Raw genomic sequence first — 19246 nt, 5'->3', positions numbered from 1 at the left:
GCTACTATGTTTTGCTGAAAAGTTACTTGTAACCTAGTTTTGTCTTCTTTCAAGTGTTCCAAGATATTTGCACCAGAAACTAGACCAAAACTACTTGGTAAGATTTTATGTTTTTGCTGTGTTTGAGTCCATTATATTGCAATATTAAATTATTTAATGGCAAACTAACTTAGCAGTTACACAGATATTTTATTACATGTTTATTCTAGCAGAAAACCCACTCAGACAGTCCAAAACCAGTTAAAATATTTTAATTAAGTCTCTAGTTATTCAGTTTGTTTCTGTGCAGTAGACCAACAAACTGTCAAAAGGTAAGCCCTAAACTGTTGTATATTTTAAAGATGAACCCAGATCAACTGTTACAGGCAGGAAAGGAGAAGGTTTTTCCCTCGAGAAGCTGAAAAATACTTGATGTCTTCCCTTTGTCCGTGCATTCTCCACCTTATCTTTGATCTTCATCCAATTCTGCAGCATTGTCTGCGGTTCTGGTTTGGAACCAGCTCTGTGACAAACAGCAGCACAGCGTTTCTGAAGGCCTGATGCATGAATGTTTGAGGCTTCAGGAGGGTCTGGATGTTGGCTCTAAGCTTGATTACACTGCAAAAACAAAATCCTACCAACTAAGTTTGGTCTAGTTTCTAGTGCAAACATCCAAGTACACTTTAAATGAGGAAAATCTCATGTTTGAGCAAAATGTATCTAATTCCTTTAATATTGATTAATAAAAGTACTAGTTCAATTGGCAGATTATTTAGTTTATATTAAGATACTTTTCTTATAAATGAAATAATCTGCCAGTGGAATTGGTTCTTTTTCATCTATATAAACCAGTTGTATCTTGCTGAAAATTTATTTGTAATTTAGTTTTGTTTTATTTCAAGTCTTCTGGAATATATACACTAAAAACTAGACAACAGATACTTATGACTTTGTGTTTTTGCAGTATGATTTGTGGTTTGTGTGGAAACTCGTTTTGTTGTGATTTTTATCAAAATGCTTAACGTTAGAGATGCACTGATCAGGCTCTTCCTGGCCATTTCAGGTTCAGATTTTGACCAATTTCTTTTTTTTAACACATACAAATGAAAATGTGTAATTTAATTATTGCTAAACTGCAAATGATGCGTTTGTGGTTAATTGTTTCTCAACCAAAACATGGGGGGAGTTCTACATTTTGATGTAAAGAATAGATCAGATCTGCTGATCAGAGCTTATTGGGAAAATATTGGCTGACTCCTACTCGACCTGTGCATCTCTGTGAAATCTGTATAAGGGCATCAACTTTCTCATCTCAGTTAAATCTACAGATGGTTACCGCCACAAACTGAAGCAGAACAACCTGTTTACAACTTTACGGTTTGTAAAAAAAACAAGTTGTGGAACAATCCTGCAGTAAATGAAGTACTACTAACCTCATTTAGAACTGTTTTGGCTTTTTCTTGCAAAAAGATCTGAATTTTCTCTCAATTAGTTAGTAAAAACTCAATAAATTAAATTCATGCGCGTCTACAGGAACCTTTTGAACATGAAGGAGTTTACAGTTATGTTGGAGATGAATCCCCTGAAGCCAAACACATGCTGGTCCAGTTCGTGTTGCTGAACTTCACTTTACTCGGACAGATCACATGTATTCTCTCAGCTGCCTGCCACCCCCCACTTCTCCTTCAACCTGAGACTAGCTGTTGTTTGTGTTATAGTTATTTTTATAAGCTTTGCAAAACCAACCCTTTTCTATGTACATACAAAGTTGTATTTTTTTAACTTTACCTACTGGCTTCTCTGTGACATTGATGATGATGACGATGATGATGATGGCTGCCTGCAATTAAATATAAACTTCTTTTTTGTTTTCCAAGAACGTCTTTGTTGTGTCTTTGAGATTTCAAAGCGATGATGACCGTACATAGTTTGCTTCATTTATTTATGAGCTCTCTATAGTGTTTGGAGCACAGCGTAGCTCTGTAGTTTAGCGTTGGTCATGATATTTTTGTAAAAAAAAATTGTATTTGTAAATAAGTTTGCTTTTTTTTTTTTTTACTAATCTTCATTTTATTATGTTCTTTTTCAATAAACTTTGTGACATTTAAAGCAACACAATACATGGCAAGATAATTTATTGGAAAATGCATGTATATTAAAATTTAATGTTGGTAGAGTTCCCCAGATTTTTATTTATTTAATATTTATTATCTTTGAAGTAGAAACAGGCCCACAGCATCACAGATCCTCTACGATACCTAACAGTGATTTTCAACATATTTACCCATTATTTTAACCCACAGCCACTTTAATTTTTAAGCCAGAAATCCAATCATTATGGTATTTGAGAAAAGTCCCATATCAAAATCTATGTTTATGTTTGTGATGATGGGATTGAAAAGGCTGTTTTTTTTGGAGGGGATGGGGCGGTTTACCAATAATGCCAAACAATCATTTGGTAAGGAAAGGTTTCTAATAGACTGATCATGAGAAGTTACAACAATATGCTTATAAGTTTTTGTTTTTTTTTTAACTTTCTTGCCACCATTGTCACTGTGAGTGGTGTAAGATAAAAATAGGTTTTCATCCAGCCTAGTGGCCAGTTGTCATGTCACATTTATAATACAGGGAAAATGAAAGTCATGGATTACTAGCAGTTGCTCTTATAAGTATCTATGAACTGATCAATTTAAAAAAAAGTATATGTTATAGGAAAAACCTCTATATACATAAATTATAATGGGATTATAATTTATAATCCCATTATAAATTTATAAACCGTTATAATTTATAAACCAACTATTGAGCTACTCAGTAATGTGATAAAATATTTTCTTTTAAAAAATATAGATTTTGGATATTCTTACATTTGTTGTGATAATATATTAATAAAATATATATTTAAACATTCGGCAAAACTGTTGGTAACAATTACATTAATATTATTTTTAATTGATTGATTAGATCAACAACCCCGACAAATTTAAAAATGTCACCCGCATCCAATACTACAACTCCTACGCCTTTTAAGCCATCCAGATAGAGGATTATTATGCCGATGATCGTGATTGACGTCTCTATCGACCAATCAGAAGCGAGGAAAACAGGGACGGCCAACCCCGTTCTTTCGGTGGGCGGGGCTGTAGTGGAGGGGGCAGGGCGCAAGTTATCATGGAGGATCAGTAGGCAACTTGCGGCCAACAGAGAAGGGCAGCTACCCGTCTGATCCCCGGGACTTTTCTCAACTGCTCAGCGCTCGGTTCTAAACAACCACACGTCACAGTTAAACATGGATATGAAGAAGAGGATTACTTTAGAGCTGCGGAACCGAAGCCCAGCAGAGGTACGCGACTTAGACTGTAAGAAGGTGGTAATTGTTGTCCGTGATGCGCGTCCGGAGCCCGGACCTTGCTTCTCGCCTTTCAGCACTTACTTACTCCCTTTATTGAGTTCGAGCGGGCTAATTGCATGCTAAACTATATTTATCGACGCGCTGACAGTATGAGTTAGAGCCCAGCTCGTTATAGTTGTTTGAGGTATATGTGGAGCATCTTACGGGGTTGCTCGGTCGTACCGCCCCCCTGCTCTCCTACAAAATTCCGTCTCTCACTCCGGCTCAACGGTCGATACACGCTGCTAATTCCTAAAACTTGTTCGGCTATAACTTTTTTCATCGTATCTGCTCCTCGGGGAAACTCCTCTTTGAAATAATAATATTATTTGTGTTTAATCTGTTTTTTCTGGAGTACGGTGTGGGTAAACAACAACTCATCTGATGTCCGTTATAGACTCGCTCGTCCTTTATGAGCGGACATTTTTAAGTCGCCGCCGCTTTAAACTTCGACGACATTGTCTTACAGCAGACTTTCTTTCAACAGGTCCGGTCACGCCACGCAATGTCCACTTTAATTCACAGTCAAATTATTGTGTTTTCGTCTCTTTTCTCTTTTTTTCTCTCTTTTTGCGGTGGTTTCGGTTCGACCCAGCTCGCTGGCGCGCAAAGGTCGGTCACAGGCTGCGCGGCGGAGCGGTAACGCGTTACCGACCTGCCGCTACAGAAAGCGGATTAGCTTTCGTGTCGAGCGGAATTTTCGACGACGACGCGAAAATGTCGACTCGGTGACCTACAGAAACTGGTTAAAACAAGGCGGCGTTACACCCCGGTAACGTGGCCACCAGGTAACCGGGGGGTTCGACGACGGAATAAGGACGACGTAACGGAACAAGATGGCGTTACACCTGAGCCGTTAGAGTACAAGAAATTAGATTACTGTGTGTTCACGTAGCTCTCGAGGAGCTGTGAGCGCAGATATTGGTGTGCCCGGTTGTGTCGACTGCTCCCATAAACCGGTTCTTTAAAGCTGCATGTGTGTGTGTGTGTGTGTGTGTGTGTGTGTGAGTCTGTGTATTATATAACCAGCAGCTCAGGTTAAATAATACTCCAAGTTAATTTACTTGAACAGATGAAACGCTGCGGTCATGTTTTATAAATTGGGGGAAGCCGGCAGATGGTTAATGCAGAGAAACCTCCACCTCCTCCTCCTCTTCCTGCAGCACTCTGCATGCAGATTACAGTGGGTTAAACCCTGCACACTCACAGCGCAGATGATGATGGAGCTGCAGGCTGATGCTCTGCTCAGGCTCTTACGTTATATAAGGCTTGGAAGACCAAAGGATTCTGGGAAATAAACCAGTTACTAGTCAGAGTAAAACCAGTAGTCTCACCAATACAACAGAAACTACACTGTTATTTATTTACACAAAACACAGGTTTAGTTAAAGCTCCAGTACATAACTTTCTTTTTTTCTTTTTCTTTTTTACATATTTGTTAAAACTATCACCATGTCATGAGAGTATAATATGAGACAGAGATAATCTATGAACAGATTGATCTCCTCCACATCCTCCCTGAGTTGCTATTACCATCTGAAGAAATGCACCGCTCCTAACCAAAAACAACCAGTCAGAGTCAGGAGGAGGTTCTTAGCGCTGTCAATCAATCTCATGTACTGCTTAGTGTGCTAAAGGGGGAGAAACAACTTACCATTACTGGAAAACTATTAATCTGCTGTCACTGGTGGCCTGCTAACTGGCCTGAGGATTCACTACTTAGGAGGAGCAGCAACACAGAGTGATTGACAACGCTAAGACCCACCTCCTGGCTATGATTGGTTGTTTCTAGTTGGCACTGGGACAAGGCTAGATTTTTCACAAATTATCTCTCATATTATGCAATCATGACATAGAGACAGTTTCAACAAATATGTAAAAAATATTTCTTTAAAAAGTTACATACTGCAGCTTTAATAGAGACCCAGATATTTAAACTCCCCCAACTCCATAGGCTCTCCTCTTCCTCCTCCTCCTCTTCCTCCCTGCTCATTACAAAGTCATCTGCAAATATCATAATCCAGTGGAGGCTGACTTCATCTGTCAACCTTTCCATTACCATTACAATGTCCTAAAAAAATACAGAAACTATATTGAGATACATTAATAAAGATAACAATATTGTTGTTTTTAATTATTAGCTTATTAAATATGTATGACTAGTCAATAATAAATAAATAAATAAATTTGATAAAAAGAGTCAAAGACTCAAATAGGTTAGTGTAAAAATAAATTAGAATGTAAGTAAATAAAAATAATTATTAATTATTTGCATTTTATTATATTTAAATGATTAAATATTGAACATAATAAACATAATAATTTCAACTATAATTACTTAGTGTAATAATTATCCTATAATATATGAATAATAATAAATATATACTGCATAGTAAATAAAGTACAGTAAATAATATAATTAATAATTATATACCAAATATAAATGCAAAATATATAATTTTAGATGTAAATGCAGAATAAATAAATTCATTTATAAATATAAATAAAACTTATTTATTTGTAAAAATGTAAGGCCCTTGCCTTTTTATTGTTTTGTTTGTTTTCTGATCAATTACTTTTTAATTAATTAATTATTGTTTAATTTTGTCATGAATAAACATGAACCAGATTAGTGTAACAGTTTCTAAATTAATTGACAAATTAATGTAAATTAATGATCATTATTTGTGCTGTTTTTGCTCAATCTAAAACAAATTGTATAAAAACATTCTGATCCATTTGCAGTTAAAAAGTGGGATGTTTCAGTTTCTGCTGTGTTCGGTGAACATAGAAGTAATGATTTCTAATCAATGGGTTTATCTTTCAGATTGTGGAGTTGGTTGTGGACAACAGTCGATCTGCTGATGGCGAGGTCGAAGGTCTGACGGATGAGTTCACAGAGCTGGAGTTCCTCAGCGTGGTCAACGTCGGTCTGAGCTCTCTGGCGAAGCTGCCTTCACTGCCCAAACTACGGAAGGTAAGCCCACCTCACCTGTCACCTGAACAGCAAACATTTACACTCTGACTTTGAGATACAAGTTTAAATTTAAGAGATTTAAATTCAAATGTTTTTTCAGAGAATCAATATGCTAAAAAAATGCAGAATTAATTTAAATAGTTCAGAAATGTCTAATGGCGGTGGAGGGGAAACGAAGCGTTTTGTGTCTGTTTTTGTATTGAATAATATATGTAGTTCACCTGTTAGTTCACCAGGTGTCGCCATTGTGCTGGTCTCAAACCCAAAACTAAACAATGAACTTTCAGATCCCAGTAATAAGTTGTTTCTCTCACTTGTTTCACTGGTAACATGAATAAGTATTTTTATCTTCAGTTTGTAGATAAAATAAACTCATCCACACTGGTCTGCTGTTGTAATATTTTAGCTAAAACTGTGATTTTCAGCTATAAAGCTCTGTTTTTGAATGTAGGCTCAAGCAGGAATGTCTACATGAAGTTATTTTTGTTCTCCTGAATATTAAACCAGTCATTTTCCTCTCAGTTGGAGCTGAGTGACAACAACTTATCGGGGTCTCTGGACACTCTAGCACAGAAATGTCCCAACCTGACCTACCTCAACCTGAGCGGGAACAAGATTAAAGAGCTGAGCACGTTGGAGGCGCTGGTCAGTTACCTCGTTTAGTTTGGTTCGTTTTAGTTTGTCATTATTATTAGGAGAGTCTGACTTTGTGACGTTTCCTGCTGCAGCAAAACCTGAAGAGCCTGCAGAGTCTGGACCTGTTTAACTGTGAGATCACCTCCCTGGAGGACTACAGGGAGAGCGTGTTCGAGCTGCTGCCTCAGGTGACTTACCTGGACGGCTTCGATCAGGAGGACAACGAGGCGCCGGACTCTGAGGCCGACGATGAAGGTGAGAGGATGACCTCCGCCCGAGCCCGGTTTAATGGACCGAAACGACTCAGCACCTCGGAAGAGGGCGAGGCCCACAAGAGCAGAAAATTTTTTAAAAACTCTTACTTTAATCTCAGAACTCTGACTTGTTTGAATTTAGACGAAGGTTGACAGAATTAGAATGAGTTTAGAGTCGGAATCCTGATAAAAATGTCAGATTTAGTTTTTGGTTTCTTGTCCCTAATCCTCTTCCGTACGGTCCTGCCCTTCATGGGAACGTTTCTGTCTGCTTGTGAAAACGTTTGGTGTCGGTCTCTGCTTACAGACGAGGACGGCGAGGACCGGGCGGGGCCGACCGGTGACTACGGGGAGGAGGATGACGAAGAGGAGGATGAGGATGGCTCAGAGGGAAGAGAGGTGGGACTGAGCTTTCAGGTGAACCAGGCCAACCAGGTGGGCAACTCGCCTCTGAAACCTCAGGACTCATAGCGGCCCCCTCCCTCCATCCCTCCCATCCCATCACACAGCAGAGAACAGAGTCCTGCATCAGAGCTGCTGCTGGTTCTGTTAGACCCGGTCCAGTTAGATGGACTCTCCTCAGGCATAGTGTTGTTGTGGTTCAAGTTCAGCACCAGAACAACCACCACTGACGGTCCACACTGCAAAAACACAAAACTGTTTTTGATCTAGTTTATAGTTCAGATATCTTATTGCGCTTTAAATAAAATAAAACTAAATTATAAGGAACTTTTCAGCAAAATATACAAGATTGTTTTAAGTCAATAATAAGTTCTAGTTCCACTGGAAGATTATTTCACTTTTAATATGAGAAAAATGTCTTGGTTCGCTCTGAGCGATAAATCAATTTGATCAATTGATGGAAGAGTTAATGTTTGGAAAATGGGATTTTTTTTCTCCAATCGACTCCTTCGGTTCCGTAGTTCAGAGTGATGTCAGCGGCGGCCATTTTGTTTTAAAGTTTCTGTTTAACTTTGAGTTCAGGTGAACTCTACAACTATTATGACTTTATCATGGAGATAAAGTCATTTCACTTTTTGCAATATTATGACTTTATCTCCATGATAAAGTCATAATATTGCAAAAATGCAGTTTTAGGGCAAGAGAGTCGAAATAATGAGAGAATTAAGCGTTAATATTATCAGAATAAAGTCGAAATTTCAGGAGAATGAAGAAATAATTTTATGAGAACTCCAACACAAAAGTTAAAAAAAAAAATAAATGTAATGAGGAACATTGAGAATTGTGTGGAGTTACACATTGGAGTAATTTTTTACAAATAAGGAAATACTTCACTTTTTTATACATCATAATCAAATTATTATCAGTGGCAGGACTTTAAAACGATTGACAAACCACATGGACTGATCTGGTCATGTCAGATTGAGATGAGTCCATCAGAGCTCTTCTCATTAACAACTTTATTCTGGTAAAACTGAATCTTTATTCTGCTAATATTATTATGTTATTCTCATAATCAAACAGAAACTTTAATCTGCCTCTAATTCTTTGCTGTCCAGCTCACAGAAGGGATGTCTGAAACAAAATCCACTTTTTGAAAGTATTTTCTGCCATTTGTAATTCCTTTCTAGAAAAGAAAACGAGAAAAAAGTTGATTAAAATCAGATCAGAGATGAAAAAATCTGAGATTTTACTTTTAAGCCACATTGCCTTAGTCTTCTTATTTCAATCTACCAGAGAAACTAGTATATTTTAAATTAATATTAAGAAATTATTGACTTAAAGCAAGCTCCTATTTCTTGCTGAAAAGTTACTTGTAAGTTAGTTTTGTCTTATTTGAAGTGTTCTAACATTTGGACCAGAATAGAGACCATAAGTACTTGGTAATGTTCTGTGTTTTTGCAGTGCGTTTTGAAGCTGTTTTTGACTCGGGAAGCTTCAGATCCAGTCAGAGTTGGTCCGATGGTTGTTGACTCGGCCTCCATGTTGTCCTGACGAATAGACAAAGAGCCTTATTAGTGTCGTCCAATCAGAAACATCTAACGGTTTTCACGTTTTTAACTTTAAAGTTTTACATTTATCTCCGTCTCTTTGTGTGTCTGCTCTTCGTTTCAGGAAGATTACGAGGATGAGGATGACTATGCAGAGGAGGAAGGTGAGGATGCTGCAGCTGGTTCAAATTCAAACTTTTACTATTTTTACGAGAATTGTAAGTGATTGAGACAAAGTGGAAGGAAAGTGATCAATTGTTTTCAGTTTTCTTTTTCAAAAACTGAAACTTCTTCATTTTTCTTTATAAAGAAGCTCAGACTGAGTCAGACTAAACGGAGAGTTTTCACGCTTTTTCCACAATCTAAACTAGAGCTGCAACTAATAATTGTTTTAATTATCAGTTAATCAGTTATTCTGGCAATTAATCAGATAAAAAATTGGCTCATTCTGCAGCTTTTTCATTTAAGCTTTTCTAAAACATTATTAGAAAAGCATTAAGACAGATAAATAAAAAAATTATTCAATTCCTTTTTAAATAATGAAACATTTCATTGCCTAAAATGTAATAGCATAGCTTCCTTTGGTGAATTTGAACCAGGTGAACATGAAAAATGCTGTCTGAGGAGTTCTGGGTAAAACATTTACAGGCAAAAGGTTTTTTGTTTATCTTAAATGTAAAATATATATATATTGTTCATTTTTGGCTTAATTACTGCTCTGAAAATGTTATTCTTTAAGCAAATTGTTTTCTTTGAATCTGTATACTTCCGTTAATTATTAATCAGCTATTAAATTAGTTTATGATTATCTCAGTAATCGATTAATCATGATTAATTCAATTAATCGTTTCAGTGCTGATGTGGGGCCTCTTGTTTTTGCTAGTTTACCCATTAAAGGTTTATTTATTAATTTAAATCTAAAATGTATATATATTTTGCTTCTGTTTTGGCTTAATTGTTCTGGCTTTAACTGTATTGTTCTTTCAGAAAATGACTTCAGTTGAGTCTGTATGCTCCAGTTAACGATTAATTGATTACTAAATTAGCGGATGATTATTTCAATAGTTGATTAATCATGATTAAACCGATTAATCACAATTAAACTGATTAATCGTTTCAGCTCTATTCGTAATGTGACAAAACATGATGAAATCTTAGTGGTGTGGATACTTTTTCAGGCTCTGTGTGTCCTCCTGTCTCTGCAGAGGAGCAGCCTGGCGCTCCGGGACAGAAGAGGAAGAGAGACGTAGACGATGAAGGCGAGGATGACGACGACGATGATGAGGACAACTAGTCGTCCGTCCGGCTGTCGTCCACGTGTCGTCCCGCCCCATCTGGACCCAACCTCCACCAAGCAGCAGCCGCGGCGCTGCTACCCGAGATAGTTGGTTTCAGTTTGTTAGAGAGTCACTCATTTTTTAGATGAAATTATATTTAAAGAGAAAGAAATTTGATGTGAACTTTACCTGTTGGCTCCAGCTGAAGACTCCACACGTTTCCCTTTAACAAAAAAAAGAAAAGAAAACCTGCTTTAAGGTCAAACCCAGTGTTTGCCCACAACCAGAACCCCCTGGCCCGAATGCTGGGTAGCTGATGTTCTGCTTTCCTCAGGCTGCTGCAGCTCCTGCCAATGTCAATCTCCAAGCACAGAAACCCGCTAAACACGCCTCTCGCAAATCTTCAGGGAAAACCTTTTAAACCGAGAGCCGATCACTCCCAAATTCAGATAATACGAGAGATATCTGTCCACATCCGTAACTCCAGGTTGTTTTATTACAGAGAGCTGCTCAAAAAAATCACTACACAGGCTTTTAAACAACCCTCTGAAAACAGAAACCCAGCTTGGATCCTTCAAGTATTTCTACTAAAATAATCTTACATTATTTTACCAAGTTCTTTTGGTCGAGTTTTTAGTTTAAATATCTTTCTACACTTAAAATAACACAAAAATAACTTATGAGCAACTTTTCAACAAAATAAGTACTAATTCCACTGGCACCGCACGTTACCTAGCAACCCCAGCCCGTCGCCTAGCAACCAAGTTCTAGTTCCTGGCAGATTACTTCACTTTTAACAGGACATTTAATTCAGTTCAATTCAAAGATACTTTATGGATCCCAAAGGGAAATTAAATGTTTTTCATTTTAATGTTTTCATTTTTCCCATACTTCAAGTGAAATAATCTGACAACTGAACTTTTTCACCGATATTAAGGAAATATTTTCTTAAAACAAGCTCATATTTCTTGACGAAAAGTTACTTGTAAGTTAGTTTTATATTTCAAATGCACTAGAAACTAGGCCTAATATACAGGAACTAATTGCTGCTTTCTATTGGAATAATTTAATATTTTAATAAAAGTCCACTATATATCTGTCTGTCTGATTGGAAGCTATGATTTACTGGTTTATTTTCAAACCTCTAAATCATGAGTGTCCAAACTTTTTATCACATCAAAATTAATCACAGGCCAAATATCATTTTAAAAAGCTAAAATCACCAAAAATTGGATTTTTTTTAGACTACTCCACAATAAAGTAAACACCATCTAATTTAATTAAACAAATAAAGTAATCTGATTTTTCTTATAGGAACAGGATAGCAGATTAAATTGTTTTTGTATGTTTTCCTTGTCATTTTTAAAACGTATTAATTCATTTGGTAGGGACAATGCACATTAATTAACATTTTTTGTAAACTTTGCCAGAATTATCCATCATTCTGCTAAAAACAAAGGTTATATAAACAATGTTAAAAAGACTAGACAACACACATTTTGTCAATAAATGAAATCAGTAAGTACAAGACAATTACAACACAATTATTATTAAAAATTATAAGAAATAATCCAAATGAAATTAATTTAAGTAAATTAATGAAAGGCATCATTAGCTAATTATTTTAGGCTCGACTGAATAAAACAGAAAATATTTTGTCTGTTCTCAGCGATAAAAACAGGATCCAGGTCAGTCTTCATTTGAAAACAGTTGCTGTCAGGTGAACTTTAGAGCATCAGTGAATGAGCAGATGTGGTTCTGGTTACCATGACAACACTTTGTGTTGCAGTTAACAGTTTTTAAGTAGATTTTCATTCAAAAGTCGTAGGTTTGTCCTAATTTATTTAATTCATTCTTTAATTATGGTTGGCGTTGGGCCGCAAAAAATCAATTCCAGGGGCCGCGAACGGCCCCTGGACCCACTTTGAACTCCCTTACTCTAGATTATGTCTAAATCTTTGCAATTCTCTTGTTTCAAATGATCCTGCAGCGACAAAACCCACAGGAAATCTTTTAAAAACAAACTTAAGAGCTGATTGGTGCCGCAGCTGGTTCCCCGTCAGAACCTGGGAGCCCTTCAGGGAAGCCATGTTTGTCAGGGCAGAGCCGCGTAGATCCAGCCATGTCCGCTCCTCTCCAGGTAGTGATAGGAAGACCTGCCGCTCCTCAGGTCCACACAAGCAGACCCTGTCGTTTCGGTGTGTGACTCGTTGTACGTCGTTTTTTGTGATAGAGTGGAAGGAAATCTTAGATTTGTGGGTTTTCTTTGATTTGAGTGTTTTGTTTTCTTAATGTGTTTTTTTCTTCTTCTTGGTTTATGTTGTTTTGAATCAGCAGCTGTTAATATTTTTAAAGCGAGCGGCTCGTTGTTTGTTTTTTTAACTGTCAGATCACCATGATGTCACAGCTCAGGCTCCGCCCACTTCCTGCTCTCATGCTCAGATTTTAACATCCTTGACTCCTTTCCTCTCCTCCTCAGGCTCTTTTTGTTGTAATCAGAAGGGGGCGCTGTGGAGCAACAAAGTGTCAAACCAACATAATTACAACTACAAGTCTGAAAAAAAAAAATATTTCCAGTTTTTATTTCCTATTTAATTTTTTAAATGTTCCTTCCTTATGTCATTCACTTTCTCCCTCCTTGTTTTATTCCTCTGTTTCTTATTTCCTTCCTTTTTTGCATCCTTTAATCCTTTTGTTTCTATTTTTCTCTTTCTTGGTTCGTGCTTCTCTTTCTTTATTGATTCACTGTTTTCTTCCACCTCTTCTCGCGTTTTTTCTTTCTTTTCTGCTCCTCTCTTGCATCCTTCCTTATTCCCTTCCTTTCATCCTTTTTCCTCTCTTCTATCTTTTCTTCTTTACATCTTGCGCTTAATTTTCCCTTCCTTTTCTCGTTTCCTTTCTTGCTTTTTAATAGTTTATTTTCTTTGTTTAGATGTTTTCCTCTTCCTGTTCTTTAGTCTTCTTCCTTTTTTCCTACTTTTCCTTCTTTCTCTTTGCTCTCTGCAGAAATATTTTAGTATAGTTGATAATATATATATATATATATGTATTTATATATATATACACACACACACACACACACACACACACACACACACACACATAACTTTTCAGCAAGACATATGTGCTTTAAAGTCAATAAGTTAAATAATCTGCCAGTGGATTTATTCCTTTTTAAATCAATATTAAGCTGTTATTGACTTTAAAAAGTTCATATTTCTTGTTGAAAAGTTACATATAGTTTTTTCTTATTTCAAGCGTACTAATATATCTGCATTAGAAACACTAATATTTTCTGTTTTTGCAGTGTAGTTGTTCCTTCTTTCTTTTGTCTTTTTCCTGCAGATTTTAAATTTTAATTCTGACCTTGGTTATAAACATCTACACTAAACACAAGGGGATTTCTTGATTCTGAAACTGGGAGCTAAGCTAATTTAAGGAGAAGTGAAGGAAGTGGAGGAAGCCTGAATTAACAAAGGGAGACATCTTTGATTTTTTTTTAGAGCTGTCATTTTAAACCAATTTAGGCTCAACCTGCTGTTTGACTTTCTGTCTGTCTGTCATTTTGTTATTTTTATGATCTCTGACAGATCAGCATTAACAGTGTTCATTAAAATCTATTTATTATGACTTCAGTTTGCTGCTGGGTTTGTTTGCCTCCTCTTTTATTATTCTGTTTTTATTTCCTTAACTGAGGAATATTTCAGTCAGGAAGCAACAGAAAGGACACAATCTGTTGGACCTGTTGAGGTAAAAACAAGTTTTGATAAACGTTTGTAGCTCATTTTCCACATGTAGTCAGAAATCTGGGGAAAATAAATATATTTTCCTACATTTGAGCCGTTAATCCACACGAAAACTCTGTTTAATATCACAAAAAAAATTAATTTATAAAAGGAAAACTTCGACCAAAGTGGAGATTTGAGAAAACTCCTTATTTCTGTTTACAGTCGGTGACAAATAATGCGCTGATTTATCCACATATTTGCTTTGACGTGATTCCCGATCAACTTTGTGTTTTATTAACTTTATATTCTATTACGCTATTTTAAAAGTAGTTCAGCTATTTATCCACACAAACGAACCTACTGGCGCCATGTTTAATTTGTAACAGGAAGTCGCGGCTGTTTTGAAGCAATCTGATTGGCTGCTTTGCGCCACACTGCCCCCTATGGGTTTGGCAGGTTTACAACAACCTGCCAAACCCAGGTTTGTAGTTTTCATCTACATCAGATTTATGTAGATGAAAACTTTTCTGAAACTGATCTCAAGTTGATATTGTATTTTTAAACGATGTGGCGGACATATTTGTTTTTATAAAGACTCGATTACGTGTGAACAAGGCCTTTGATTGCTAAGTTAAAGATGTATTTAGTGAACTTAGATTAATTTTAATTTTGCAGGGATAAAAAAAATATTATAACATAAAATCAGCTGATTGTTGGTAGTAATGTGATTAAAACTATTCTTTAGAAATCCTAATTGGAATAAAAAAATAAAAAAACATTTTTTCCAGACCTAAATTTAAAATTTTGCCCAAAAAACCCCTCCTGAAGTTCTTCATAATTTTTTGTTTTTGGTTCATCACTCCAAGATTAGCGTTAGCTGTGATAAGAAGAGAAAGGACTGAATCTACTCAGTGATCCAAAGTTCACTTTTCAGATTAAAGTAATTCATGCATATGGAGCCCCAACCATTCATTAAGTGCATATAAATGTAAAATACGTCAACATACTTGTCAGTGACATTTCTACTAAAGATTAAGCTGCACTGTAAAAACACAAAATATGACTAATTATTTTTGGTCTATTTCTAATGCAAATACCTCAGTGCACTGGAAATAAGACAAAACTAACATACAAGCAACTTTTTAGCAAGATATAGAAGACAGTTTTAAGTAAATATCTTCTTAATATTTATTAAATCTAAAATAATATTTATATAAAAAGCTTCACCGGCAGATTCTTTCTCCTAAAACTGGACATTTTCATCTCTTACTAGTGAAATAGTCTCTAGTACTTTTTAAAATCAATATTAAGGAATTACTGACTCAAAATAAGGTCCTATATCTTCCTTAAAGGTTACTAGTGAGTTAGCTTTGTCTTATTTAAAGTGTACTAAGAACAAAAATACTTTGTGGGTTTTTGTGTAAGTTTGGGTTTAAATATGACACATTAACATTTAAAGAAAGAAAATTAAAATACATAACTTTGGTTGTCATGAATTTATTAAATACAGTAGTTTCACTTTCTGAGTCAAATTGTTGAATTTAATGAATATTTGTTTCGTTATTTCTGTAGATTTTGTTCATCGTTTATCCAGCAGGGGGCGGTCTTCTCTTCCTTCCTGTGTCTTCCTGCTGAGCTTTAAATTATAAATGACTTCAGCATTTTAGAAGTAATATTCCAGCTGAGTGTTGGAGCTAAATAAAAGGATCATTTCACAGCTTTCTTTCTGTTGGATCTTTTATTTCCACTCTGATTAATCCCGTTGCTGTTTTTCAAGACGTTTGCTTCTCTGTTTGATTTGAGGGACATTTGATCTGCAGAAGCTGCTTGAAACCAGCCACATTAAAGCAGGAGCGAAGGGAGTGAGGAAAGGAAACAAGGAGGTAAGATCAGGATGCTAATAGTCGTGACCTCCGATGCCCAGCCTCCGTTTTTATTCTTCTCCTCCATTTGATCCACTTTGTGAAGTTTAAACAGCTCAAACAGATAAACTGTCCATTGATGGAGGCAGCAGCTGTGAACACACACACAGTGACACACACACACACGCCTCCTCTGGGAGCTTCCTGTCTGAGAAAACACTCCAAATAAATCAATTAGTCTCATGTTAAATTAAAACAGACTCAATAATTTCCATGATTGTTTTCTAAAGGTTTTCAGTTTGGTGTTTTGGTCTCAACTTTCCCTTTTTTTGAAGAACAATTTTGATGACAGATTTCACAATTAATTTTATTTATTGTTTTGTTAATTTATTCAAAATGTCTTCCAGTTACAGTGGTAAACATTTGTTATAAATTAAAGTTTATTGATCTTTGACAGGTGTTCTTCATGCCATTATGTTGCTTGAAAATGAACTCAAAACAGCAGCTATATAGTTTATTGCAACATGTTGTGGATTAATTTGATATAGTGACAAACATTCATAAAGGAAGAAGAATCATTTATAGTGTTGCCTTAATGTGGTTAAAGAGCTTTAGCTCTTATTTTAGGGGTTTATTTCTTAAAGGGATAGCTGTGAATTGGTTGGTTGGTTGGTTGGTTGGTTGGTTGGTTGGTTGGTTGGTTGGTTGGTTGGTTCAGTGGTTTGAGTGACTCATTGCTTGGTTTATTGGTTGGTTAATTTTCTGGTTGGATTGCTGGTTGGTTGGTTCTTTGACTGACTGACTAGTTAATTAGTTGGTTGACTGGTTAGTTAGTGATGGGCTGGTTGGTTGGTTGGTTGACTTCTGGTTGAGTTGCTGTTTGGTTGGTAAGTGACTGGTTGATTCTTTTGTTGATTAGTTAGTTAGCTGGTTGGTTAGTTGTGGACTGATTGGTTGGTTGTTCTCCTGATGACATGCTGACTGTTCGGTTAGTTGCTTCGTTAGTGAGTTAGTTGACTGATTTAGTTAGTTGTGAATTGGTTGGTTGGTTGATCGGTTGGTTGGTTAGTTGTATATTGTTTGGTTAGTTAGTTGGTTGGTTAGTTGTGAATTGGTTGGTTGGTTAGTTGGTTATTTGTGTATTGGTTGGTTGGTTGGTTGGTTGGTTGGTTGGTTGGTTAGTTGTGTATTGCTTGGTTGGTTGGTTGGTTAGTTGTGTATTGGTTGGTTGATTGGTTTGTTGACCAGTTGGTTAGTTGTGTATTAGTTGGTTGGTTGATTGGTTGGTTGACCGGTTGGTTAGTTGTGTATTGGTTGGTTGGTTGGTTAGTTGGTTGGTTGGTTAGTTGTGTATTGGTTGGTTGGTTAGTTGTGTGTTGGTTGGTTGGTTGGTTGGTTGTGTATTGGTTGGTTGGTTAGTTGGTTAGTTGTGTATTGGTTGGTTGGTTAGTTGTGTGTTGGTTGGTTGGTTGGTTGTGTATTGGTTGGTTGGTTAGTTGGTTATTTGTGTGTTGGTTGGTTGTGTATTGGTTGGTTGGTTAGTTGGTTATTTGTGTGTTGGTTGGTTGTGTATTGGTTGGTTGGGTTTGGGCAGGGCTGCCGGGAATCAGATACTGACCTCATTGTTTCTGGTTGACATGCAGCTTTTCACATTAAAATTATCATAAAATTAGAAGTGTTTTATTTCTCTGTAAATGAGGAGAATATTTCCTTACTGGGCATCTATGCAGTACAAAGGGAACATTCAACCAACAGAATGCACATTTACATAGCGTTGTGTCAGTGCCAGAGTATTTCCTTATTACTGCTCTGAGTTAAATATTAAATACCATAACCCAGAAAGAATTGGTTTGACCATCACTGGTAGATATTTCACAATAAATACAAAAAACCCTCTTTCTACATTTGTACATTATAATATGTTTGCAATAACCAAACTGCAGAGATCATTGCATTCTACATTTCTGTTTCTCGGAAAGCGTTCCCACAGATCAATACGAAGCACATTTATCAGCTCCGGCTTGCGTTTCCTCAGAGGAGTCAGTCAGTCTATAGCGCAGCTTTTCTGATGAAATATGAATCAGTCCCTGCTGGCAGGGTTCATGTTCAGATGCTAGCGCGTTAGCAGAGGCTTATGGGTCAGATTTAAGATTAAAAACGCCTTTCTGACCGACTCTGTGTGCTTTAGGTTTCGCCTCCGAATGAGAAAAGTTTTCACTTAAAAATTCAGAATATCTAAGTTCTGTTGAATTGTAGGTTGTGACATCCTGATGCGTTTTAGCTCCTCTGAAATATTTAAACTCTTTGACCTAAAAGCCTTCTGCTGGTCATGGTCTTTTTATGAGACATGGATACATGCAGATGCTACACAATTTCACGTTTCCTCCAAGTTAGCTGGTAATTTTGTGTGTTTGGGTGAGTTATTAGCTTAGTGATGTTTCCACTGTTACATTCTGAGAGCAAAAGTGATCATCACGTCATAAAACAGCATATTAGGTAACGGTTACTGTCCAGGATGACATACAAGTCAAAGTAATGCACTCCAGTGTGAGTGTGTGTGTAATAAACAGGAAGTATTTTTAGTTCTGTTGCTACGTCGGCAGCCGGATGGCGAGCTGGAGCTGAAGTTAATGATGTCAGGCTGGCAGTCGCTGCCCAGGGCCTCGAAGCTCCACAGCATCCAGGATCATGTTGAAGCTGCAGATCGAGTGTTGATCCCGCCCTAAAGACATGGCTTGACTTAAAATAAAGAAGATAAAGAAACGTTTGGCATCCTTAGGGCTTTATATCTGCTTTTCGCAGATGATGTCATTCTTTTGGCTGTTGATTTTCAGCATTAGTGTGGAAAATGGCGGATTGGGAGTATTTTTAAAATATTGGTTTGTAACCTGAGTTGGTTAGTAACTGGTGACATTTACTCAGTTACTTTTACTTGAGTAACTTTTTTGAAAAAAAAAACAAAAAACTTTTAGGAGTATTTTAACTACGCTGTACTTTTTATTTTTACTTGAGTATTTTTATTATAAAGTACCTCTGCTAATACTTGAGTAAAATTTCTGGATTTTCAAATGAAAAATAAACCACACACACATTTAGCTCACAGTTAGACTGTTGTTAAGGATGGATGGATGGATGGATGGATGGATGGATGGATGGATGGATGGATGGATGGATGGATGGATGGATGGAT

At 36.5% G+C, this 19246-nt stretch overlaps 1 protein-coding gene across 2 annotated transcripts; it reads left to right on the top strand.

Moving 5' to 3' along the window:
• The first annotated feature begins 3126 nt into the window (after nucleotides 1-3126).
• anp32e (acidic (leucine-rich) nuclear phosphoprotein 32 family, member E) lies at nucleotides 3127-11001 on the top strand. Of its 2 annotated transcripts, none has more exons than XM_007566531.2 (7): nucleotides 3127-3322; nucleotides 6198-6347; nucleotides 6870-6992; nucleotides 7076-7238; nucleotides 7545-7636; nucleotides 9314-9353; nucleotides 10395-11001. In XM_007566531.2, exons 1-7 carry the CDS (start codon nucleotides 3269-3271, stop codon nucleotides 10481-10483), a joined length of 711 nt encoding a protein of 236 aa, XP_007566593.1. In that variant the 5' UTR covers nucleotides 3127-3268; the 3' UTR covers nucleotides 10484-11001. The 2 variants fall into 2 exon arrangements, with proteins under 2 accessions (XP_007566593.1, XP_007566592.1); XM_007566530.2 differs by having other exon boundaries at nucleotides 7545-7672.
• Nucleotides 11002-19246: the final 8245 nt, after the last annotated feature.

This window comes from Poecilia formosa, unplaced genomic scaffold (assembly GCF_000485575.1).
Source record: "Poecilia formosa unplaced genomic scaffold, Poecilia_formosa-5.1.2 Scaffold192, whole genome shotgun sequence".
In the NCBI taxonomy this organism is placed as follows: Eukaryota; Metazoa; Chordata; class Actinopteri; order Cyprinodontiformes; family Poeciliidae; genus Poecilia; species Poecilia formosa.
Note: the sequence above shows the minus strand (reverse complement) of the source record. Positions and strands in the feature narration are given on the sequence as shown.

Excerpts from the sequence above, each read along its gene's own strand:
- anp32e (XM_007566530.2), top strand. The coding sequence starts at position 3,269 with ATGGATATGAAGAAGAGGATTACTTTAGAGCTGCGGAACCGAAGCCCA. Across the intron at positions 3,323-6,197 it reads GGAACCGAAGCCCAGCAGAG|ATTGTGGAGTTGGTTGTGGA; the intron begins GTACGCGACTTA and ends TTTATCTTTCAG. Across the intron at positions 7,239-7,544 it reads CTCTGAGGCCGACGATGAAG|ACGAGGACGGCGAGGACCGG; the intron begins GTGAGAGGATGA and ends CTCTGCTTACAG.